Below are 9,884 nucleotides of genomic sequence, written 5' to 3'. Positions count from 1 at the left end.
GATGTAAGCTTCAGAAACATCAAGCAAACTATCCAACAAAGGTTGATTTCGGACCATTCACCTGTGGCTCTATACTGTGGTGCGTGGGAACAAGCTAAATCATACTTTAAGTTTGAAAATTGGTGGCTGAATGTGGAAGGTTTTGATGACAAAATTCGAGAGTGGTGGATATCTTTCGAATTTTCAGGAAGATCTGATTACATTTTAGCTTGCAAGTTAAAAGCTCTCAAGGGCAAGCTAAAAGAATGGAGCAGAAGTTACGAAGGTAATTTGGGACTGCAAAAATCAAAATTGCTAAGTCAACTAGCAGATTTTGAGACAACACAACAACTAAGAGCGCTGACAGAGGAGGAATCAGTGAGGAAAACAGCTACTCTGATGGAGATTGAGGAACAACTCAAGAATGAAGAAATTGCATGGAGACAAAAATCAAGAGCTCTGTGGCTCAAAGAAGGGGACAAGAATACAAAATTTTTCCATTGCACTGCAAATGCACACAAGAGAAACAACAACATTGATCAAATAATGATTCGACATGAAGTAGTCGAGGATCCAGAAAGAATAGAGAATGAGATCACTGAATTCTACAAGGAGTTATACACAGAACCTGAACAGTGGAGACCAACGGTCAATTTCGAAAATAGTTCAAGCATTTCTGAATCAGAAAGGGAGTCTTTACAGAGTAACTTTGAGGAACAAGAAGTGCTGAGAAGTTTGAAGATGTGTGCAAGTGACAAGGCTCCAGGTCCAGATGGATACACAATGGGTTTTTTCAGAAAGTGTTGGGACATTCTGAAGGAAGATATCATGGCGGTCTTTAACAACTTCCATTCACAGGAGATGTTTGAGAAAAGTTTCAATGCAACATATATAGCTTTGATTCCAAAGAAGACAGGTGCGAAAGAATTGAGAGATTTCAGACCGATCAGTCTGATAGGGAGCTTCTACAAATTGCTCTCAAAAGTCTTAACTGAAAGACTTAAGAGGGTGGTTGGGAAAATTGTCGATGCTCAACAAATGACGTTCATCAAAGGAAGACAAATAATTGATGCAGTGTTGATTGCAAATGAAGTTGTGGACTCAAGAATTAAAAAAAAAAGAACCTGGAATCTTATGCAAATTAGATATCGAGAAGGCCTACGATCATGTGAACTGGAGCTTCCTACTAAGAATGCTAGAACTAATGGGTTTTGGGCAAAAATGGATTAGATGGATGAAATTTTGCATATCTACGGTAAAATTCTCCGTTCTCATAAATGGATGTCCTAAAGGTTATTTTCATTCACACAGAGGTCTAAGACAAGGTGATCCTTTATCTCCATTTCTATTCATTATAGCTATGGAAGGATTGAACAACATGATCAAAACGGCTAAAGTCAGTGGATGGGTTAAAGGTTTTGAGGTAAACAGGAGTGGGGCTAACAATCTAGAGATCACACATCTCCAATATGCTGATGATACTCTAGTCTTCTGTGATGCTGAAAAAGATCAACTTAGATTCTTAAGGATCATTTTAGTTTTATTTGAGGGAGTCTCAGGATTACACATTAACTTGAGAAAGAGCAATATTTTTCCCATTAATGAAGTTAACAACATAGAGCAACTGACACAGATATTGGGAGGAGAAGTTGGGTCACTACCAACGGTTTACCTTGGGATGCCTCTTGGTGCAAGATCCAAATCAAAAGAAATCTGGAATTCAGTCATAGAAAAGTGTGAGAAGAAGTTGTCAAGAGGGAAATCACAATACCTATCATTGGGGGGTAGGCTAGTTCTAATCAACTCAGTATTAGACTCACTACCTACTTACATGATGTCTTTGTTCCCAATTCCAGCAGGCATTTTACAGAGACTGGACAAACTCCGAAGATCATTCCTTTGGCAAGGTAACAAGGAGAAAAAGGTCTTCCATTTAGTTAAATGGAAATCGCTCACAATGGATAAAAAACAAGGTGGATTGGGGATAAGGAATTTGAAGAATCAAAGCAAGGCTCTTAGAATTAAATGGTTATGGAAGTACTCTCAAGAACCTCAATCTTTATGGGGCAAAGTGATCAAAGCAAAGTATGGTGAGGAAAATAACTGGGTGTCAAAAAAAGTCAGAACATTATATGGAGTAAGTGTGTGGAAATCCATCAGAGAACTTTGGCCCATAATGAAGAATCACTCCTCCATAAGAGTGAACAACGGAAGGAACACATCATTTTGGAATGATAACTGGTTAGGATTTGGAAGCTTAAAGGAAAGATATCCAGATATGTTTGGTTTAGCACAAAACCAGCATAAGACAGTGGCTGATATGTGGAGTCATCAAGGATGGGAAATCGCTCTAAGAAGACAGTTGAATGACAGGGAGATAACAAGATTAGCTGACCTTTACAAGGAGTTAGAAGCATTTACAGGATTACAGGAAGGTTTGGATTCAATATAGTGGAAGAGGCATAACAGAGGGGTTTACCGAGTGAAGGATGCATATAAGATTTTGAATCATAATAACCAACTGGTAGACAAATGGCCTTGGAAACATATATGGAAAACAAAAATTCCATACAAGGTAGCTTGCTTCACTTGGCTACTAGCAAAGGAGGCGGTTTTAACCCAGGATAATCTTATAAAAAGAGGAATTTCTCTGTGTTCAAGATGTTTTCTGTGTGGGGAAAATGCAGAAACTGTCACCCATTTGTTTCTACATTGCAAGATTACAGACCAACTATGGAGAATCTTTATTAGTCTTAGGGGTATTTCATGGTCAATGCCATACAGGCTTAAAGATGTCCTTTATAGCTGGGAAGAAGCTGGAGCTGAAGCAACTAGTAGAGACAGATGGAGGATTGTACCGGCTTGTATTTGGTGGACAGTTTGGAGGGAAAGGAACACTAGATGTTTTGAAGATAGAAGCAATCCAGTGCAGAAGATCAAACTCAATTGTATTCTTCTTTTTTGTTTTTGGTGCAAACAGATGTACACAGAAGATACATTGACTATCATAGACATACTAGGATCTTGCTAGGTCTCAAATTAGAACATCTCCAATTCCTTCCCATGTAAATTTGGTTTTCAGTGCAACCTATGTACTGATATTTATAATATATACAATAGTTACCAATTCAAAAAAAACAACCGATTTGGTGTGGTGGGATTGTTTCCTATTTTTCTTTTCAATTATGCCCTAACTTATTACTTCACAATTCTATTTTACCCTTTACCTTTTTTTCTGTTTTAACTCCAAATCTCCAATCTATAACCTACTTTGTTTTTTTCAAGAACTTCTGCCACCAACATTAAAGATGTTTTGCCATCTTCTGTTTTATTTTTTCTCCTAATTTGCTTTTAACTCAATCCTAATTAGTTGTGCTCCTTCGTTTTGCCTTCTTCTGTCATGCTCCGTTGTTCTGCTTTCTTAAGGTATTTTGCCTTCTTTTATTTTGTTTTTTAAAATTATTTTTATGCATAATTTTTAATAAATTTAATATTTAAACAATTGAGGGTATTTTAGTCAACTTATCAGTTACAGTACAGTACGATACAGACAAACCAAACAGCAAAATATTATTTAATAATAGCAAACAATACAATCTATCCAAACATTGCATTTATAAAACGATACGACACAATACGATACAATACATTATAAAATGACAGGGAACAATGATCCAAACAGAGTGTAAGTCGTGGCGACACATTCTTATCACATAAAACACCGGAAGCGAGCCTCCACTTTATCCATTCCGCTCCGATGCGATGTGCGATATCTTCATCAATCTCCCCATCACCCTGGATAATAGACCCGAGATACTTAAAACTCGCTCTCTTAGGGATAACTTGAACATCAAGCTTAACCTCTACGTCTGCATCATGTACACAAATTAATTTTTGGGTGAAGGGTATTCAGCTGACCACCCTTGAGCCTATGTGGCACCAATGAGCTAAGCTAATTCACAGATCAAAAAGAGCAACAAGAAGAGACAAAATCTGTAGACAAAAAGTGTGCATCTTCTGGAAGTATAATTTTTAGGGGTATTGCCTAGAAGGAAATTGTTGTACTGTTGTGTTTTATTGAAAAATCTTTGAAAACTATGCGTATTGTGCAATCTTAGGTTTCCTATGATCCAATTTTTGGGTGCCAACATGGAAAAGTTTGCTTGCCAAAAAGGGAAAATGCTCATTAAGTTCTAAATTGAAGTAAAAGATAATATCAGCAAATGTGAATAATTAGAGTCGGAAAATAAGTTATGCATAAGACAAAAGTACATTACTGGCTAAAGTTAAAACAAACCTAAGAGAATTCATCTTTTGCAGAGAACTACTGGATTTAATGCAGTCTGCAACTTTGGAGCCAGAAGTAGCATTTCTGAATGCATCACTTGTAAGTACATTCTTCACTCTCTCGTTCAGAGGTCACTAGTTTTTGCTTTGTGCATTTCAAGCTGATTTCATTTTTGGGCATATTTCAACAGATTCCAGATGTATTTCCTGTTTTGGCAGCTGCACACAAGGCACTTGTAGCTAAATCACGGGATTCACTGACTACACGGACCCTTCATTCTGAGCTCGTTTACAACTATTCAGGATCTAAACATGTAAGTAGATATAAGGCTAATCTAATGATTGAATGGATTTTATCCTTTTGTGGTTCATTGACTTTAGCTCTGCTTGATCGTAGTAGATATCAGAGTCTTTGAAAAGATGTGGCATTGCAGATAACACAAGCTACATTCTTGCAGCACGCTTTGGTGCTTCGGCTGATGAGGTGAGGCAACATTGTTTATGTCACTCGAGTTGATTTTTTGACTTCTTTTTCTTGGTGATAATGATGTGTTCTTACTTTGCAACTAGATGGTGGCCATAGAAAAACTCATAAACGGCAAGGAGATTGACTTGAAGGAATTGGAACAAAGAATAAACCAAGCTCAGATTCAAAAGGTGGGTGGATAGTTATCTTTCAAAGTGGTTTGGGGAGTATGGTCATGCTTCCTTCTTTAATTATGAATTAATAATTTGTAATTTGATAGCATTACAAGATATCTAATCTGGAGCTGGAGATTTCATCACTTGCTGATGCCATAACCTGCAGAATTGCTGCCCGAGATGCTTTATGAGAATTGCACGCCTTACGCCACTATTTATTTCATTTTTTTCATATGTAAACTATTGTCTGAGAAATAACTTCCTGAACCTTGTGTGAAAATACCATTTTGCTACTCTAATTGCTTCATAGGCGCTATTAGGTCCCTGATAAACATTCTCTAATGTTGTATTTCGTTTGGTTTGATTATGTTCAATGTCTAAGAGATTCTGTAGGAACTAGTGATGGCTAATGGTTTAATTACATATAATTTTAGTGTCACAAAACTATTTTTGTCAATTAAATTAATTGAATGTTACTCATTTTAAAAGTCAAGTCAACGTATCTTTTTTTTTTTTTGGAGAATAAAGTCACGAAAGCTTATCTACTATAAAAGTATAGTAATAAAATTATTTTTTTTTGTCACGTTAAAGTAACTAAAATTTATCTACTACAAAAGTAAAGTTACAAAATTTTACCTACTATGACAACAAAAACATCCTATCAAGATGATTTTACTCTTAAATGGTTAAATTTTCTTGACTTTAAGTTTCGTGGCTTTACTATTGTAATAGCAAAAATTAAGTTGCATTAATATGACGGAATAGTTTTGAACTTTATGTTACAGTGAGTAAAGTTCAATTACTTTAATGTAACAAAAATAGTTTTGAACTGTATGGTTATAGTCAGGAAAGTGCAGTGTCTATACTTTAAATTAACTTGATGCCTATTCTGGCATTTCAAAAGAAAAATTCGAAGAATTAACTGATATCACCTCCTGACCAAGACAAAGGCCTCCATAGTCCTGACAACTTAGCTGCCAGATTCAGTTCTAAAACTTATTCCAGAATTTATTACTTAATTTGACACTTCAGTTAATCTTGCATCACGACTCGACCTAAGAGCACTGGGAAGTAAGAGTGTGCAAAGACCCTTTGGGATTGTACTGTTCATACACAGTGGAGGGCTTGAATTGATATGCCAACGGAAAATCATAGGGATTGAATTTATATGTCTACAGAAAATCACGTCACTTGGATTGATATGCACACACTTCTTCATCCAAACATTTTCTGATACAATATCTTGCACGTCATAAGAATTCCACTCGTACTTATAGTATGCGGTTTAAAAAGCGCACACACAAACAAAGAAGCAATCAAACAATACAAAAATCGGAAAGAAAGAAAGAAATGAAGTCGGACCTCCCTACATACACAATAGAAAGTTTTTCTTGCACGCATTGATCAAATCACCAGTCAACTAGTTCCCAGCCCCCGCTTCTTGCCAGACATGCTGATGGAAGTAACTTTCATTGGAGTTGCTACAACCAAAGGAGCTTCTGGTGAGTCACTGACGGCATATTTGTCATGCATGAAACGACTCTCAACAACGGACTCATCCTTTGGCACTATCTTGTAACAATAGCAACTCTTTAGCCCTTGCTGATTCTGATAGCAACGGTGAGCACTGTCCTTCACCTGCTGGAAATTCCATATCACGCTAAATTTGCCTACTGCTGCAACCAAGTGGCGTTCTTGTTTTCCGCTTTCAGTAACCTGGAAAATGACATACAAGGCAGGTCAGGTTATTCACTTACTTTCGGCTTAAGGAAGAGCAAAACACAAGCATGCACAGTTACTATAGTATAGACCTACATCAGAGAAGATATAAAAACATAAAAGTGTAAAACCTGCCAGGACAAACAAATTTCTCATGCAACAAACATTAACCAGATCTTCAGTGGATCTGGTGCAAGTTGTAACTACAGTCAAATTCAAGTTATACTTCTGTCATTCGACATCTGTGGGAGAAGTCATTCCATGCCAATGAACTGCTGCAGCACGGTAACAAAAGATGGTAGGCAGCTAAAGAAGAGGACTCCCAGTGGTATAGACAAATGTGAGAAGCTTGCTAAGACAAAGAAGTGCAACAGTCCACCACTCTATTGCCAATTTCCATATTCAGAATATAGAAACAAGTATCCCATAGCCTAACAAAAAATGGAAGCAAAGAAGATATTGAACTGTCAACTATTTCAGAAATTGCTAGTTTCAGGGTTTCAGCAGCCGAGTTCTCACCTTGAATACATAAGCTTTTATTGGAGAAAATACATTTTTCACCAACCAAGAAGTAAAGATTTTTAGCACTCCTACGCTAGAGGCATTAAGTTTGAAAATATTTCCCATTGGTTAATCATCCCGCGAAAGAGATCTAACTTTTTTTGCAGAAAACTTTTAATCATCTGGTTCATTCAGAACAGATAATTTGGTCAACATACAAAGAAAAGAAGGATTACAGACACTATAAAGAATAAATTGAGGCTGATGACTAAAAGGATCGAGATTTAAATTGCAGCATAGTGGAATCTGAAGTGAGAAAAGCCGATTAGGAAATCATATTTCGAAGAAGCTACATATAGTATACAAGGAAAATGAGCAATCATCATGGATTCAGTAACCTCCAAGCTATGGCAGAAAGCAGGTTGCGAACATCACGTATGCTAAACTTCCGTAACTTTATGGCAAGAGGCAACAAAAAGAAGCTATAGTAAAGCTGTAAGGTAAGAGGCTATAGTAAAGCTTTAAACTTATAATATATGAGACACTTGAGGAATAGCCTCTCCGGCAATCAAGAAGAAAAAATAACCAGTGCGAAAGTGCAATTACGTATGCCATACAAATCATTACAGTCCAAGGCCTTTTTTTGTTTTTGTTTTTGATAAAGTCATTACTGTCCAAGGTCATTGCATTTACTAAAGTTGCTTAAGAGCTATACGGAAGGAGCAACAACCAACTTATATGAACTCAAGCTTTCATGGAGTTAACAATGTATAGCCTCTTCAACAAACAAGTAACATGACCCAACAGCAATTACCTATAGAGAAATTACTATATGTTAAGAAGCTAAGTAAATTAAGCATGCTTACCCATGAGAAATGGCCACCATGGAACTTGTTATTTGCCCCAGCCATATGCGCATCAACTGGAGTCAGCTTTAACAATCTTGGGGCAGGGATTTTATTTCCCATTCGACCAGTAAAACCCGTCTTGGTCTTCCCATCCTTATCAGTAAACAAACTGCATATCAAGATCAAATATGTATCCGTCGTGCCAAGTATCCATTTGCCATCATAAGTAACGTCAACATGTGTAATTGGAGAGCCAAGCCCAGGGAATGCAGTCTTTGCCTGCCTCATCGAGGTCTTCGAGTACAAACGAATCTTCCCATCAAGTGATCCAACTACAATGGAGCCATCACCAGTCGTGGCAAAGCATTGAAAATTTGTCCCTCTAGAGAACTGATGCCCCTGTGTCCAATGCAACACAGGAGAACTCGTATTGGCTAAGGTCTGAACAATTCCTTTCTTATCACGCATGTCCCATTGACACAGTCGGTTATCATCCAAGCCCAAAAATGTCGATTCAGAAGGATCCAATTGTGACCCTTTGGTATCATTTGTTATATCCTTCATGGTAATATCGGTCCCGTCCTTCTCGAACTTCCATTCAGTGACAATCTTCCCGGTCTCAATATCCAATTGGTGAAGCCCCGTAGATCGAGGCGTCCCTTCCTTAAAAGGGCTCATTAGCATCATATTAGTTTCTCCACGCATCAAAAGAGCCTTCTTTGGGGTTGAACTTCCCCTCTTATCCTTTTCATCAAATTTAACATAAACACCTTTCCCATGGATCCCATGGCTGAAATTTTTCACAACTTGCACCCCTGAATCATTCACAAGAAAACTATTATCCAAAGCCCCTAATGCCAGACTCTGTATTCCTCCACCAGTAGCAGCTTCCTCAAACTCCTCCAGCAAATCTTGGCTATCCCTCACCGGCGTCATGGGACTCTTCCCACTACCCTTCCACATTCCAGAATCTGCATCTTCCCACATTGCATCATCTGATTCCTCAGGTCTTAACCATCCAATAAATTCCTTTCCGTAAATTTTCACTTTATTTGCCTCTGTAGCCTCCATTCCATACACATTCTCAAATAAACAGTCTTGAAACTCACTAATAAAACTCCTGTACTCCTCATCCGCAAAGAATTTCAAAGCCCATACTCCTTTATCCACGAAATCAACCCTCCTCTGATCTCCAAACATTTTCAACTGCATATCAGTCGAAACCTTAGCCCTAATTTTCTTCCCCACCTTCAGAACCCAAAACCCCTCTCGACTAGACAATTCGTAATCATCGTCTTCATCATCACCGTCGATTTTCAATGTTTTAACAAATTCATAGTACGCTAGCTTCTGAGAGGTTATCCATTTGGCTTTCGGCGTGTTACCGCCGACATGCAAGTACAATTTAACGGCGTTTTTTAGATTTGACGGCGTTTCAGCTGAACCGTACTTAAGCTTTAGTTCTTTGAGTTTAGAATCGACTTCGTCTAGGGTTTTGCTACTCACCGGCGGAGTCCTCGTTGAAGAGTGATCGTCGGTGGCGTCTTCGTACTGTTCTTCACTTTCCGTTTTGGTGCTTTCCTCCTCGTCATCGTAATCTGAATCGTCGGAAAGTTCTAGACCTTCGCGACTGTGAGAAGCTCCCATGATTACGGTGTTCCGAGCAAATGATCGCTGGAAAAGTAGATTTTGAAATTGTTTCAGAATCGCAAAAATTGAAATTCAGAAGCGGGGAAAAGTGGAAAAGGTAAATCCGGAATAGGGAATTTTATTTGCTTTATTTGGAAAGAGTATAACTATAAATCAAAGATGAAGAAAATGGATGTTTATATTTTCGAGTTGGCGTACATCTGACGGTTACACGTCGCTTAGTCGTTAAGTAAATGGCGGCACTCTTTCCGTTATTGC

The 9,884-nt window shown here is 37.9% G+C and overlaps 2 protein-coding genes across 2 annotated transcripts; one reads left to right on the top strand and one right to left on the bottom strand.

The window, feature by feature from the left end:
• Positions 1 to 4,299: 4,299 nt before the first annotated feature.
• On the top strand, positions 4,300 to 5,304 carry LOC107773480 (uncharacterized; the record flags this gene model as incomplete). Its single annotated transcript, XM_016592892.2, is given in 5 exon segments — positions 4,300 to 4,366; positions 4,458 to 4,580; positions 4,667 to 4,750; positions 4,837 to 4,923; positions 5,013 to 5,304. Coding segments are annotated over 5 exon segments (448 nt in total), but the record flags the coding sequence as incomplete, so codon positions are not given.
• Positions 5,305 to 6,077: 773 nt separating this feature from the next.
• Positions 6,078 to 9,884, bottom strand: LOC142179286 (protein CYPRO4-like). The gene is made up of 2 exons (XM_075248995.1): positions 7,995 to 9,884; positions 6,078 to 6,624 (listed from the first exon to the last, which is right to left on the bottom strand). Exons 1-2 carry the CDS (start codon positions 9,621 to 9,623, stop codon positions 6,325 to 6,327), a joined length of 1,929 nt encoding a protein of 642 aa, XP_075105096.1. The 5' UTR covers positions 9,624 to 9,884; the 3' UTR covers positions 6,078 to 6,324.

The sequence above is a fragment of the Nicotiana tabacum genome, unplaced genomic scaffold (assembly GCF_000715075.1).
Source record: "Nicotiana tabacum cultivar K326 unplaced genomic scaffold, ASM71507v2 Un00507, whole genome shotgun sequence".
Classification (NCBI taxonomy): domain Eukaryota; kingdom Viridiplantae; phylum Streptophyta; class Magnoliopsida; order Solanales; family Solanaceae; genus Nicotiana; species Nicotiana tabacum.
Note: the sequence above shows the minus strand (reverse complement) of the source record. Positions and strands in the feature narration are given on the sequence as shown.

Excerpts from the sequence above, each read along its gene's own strand:
- LOC142179286 (XM_075248995.1), bottom strand. The coding sequence starts at position 9,623 with ATGGGAGCTTCTCACAGTCGCGAAGGTCTAGAACTTTCCGACGATTCA. Across the intron at positions 6,625-7,994 it reads ATGGTGGCCATTTCTCATGG|GTTACTGAAAGCGGAAAACA; the intron begins GTAAGCATGCTT and ends GTCATTTTCCAG.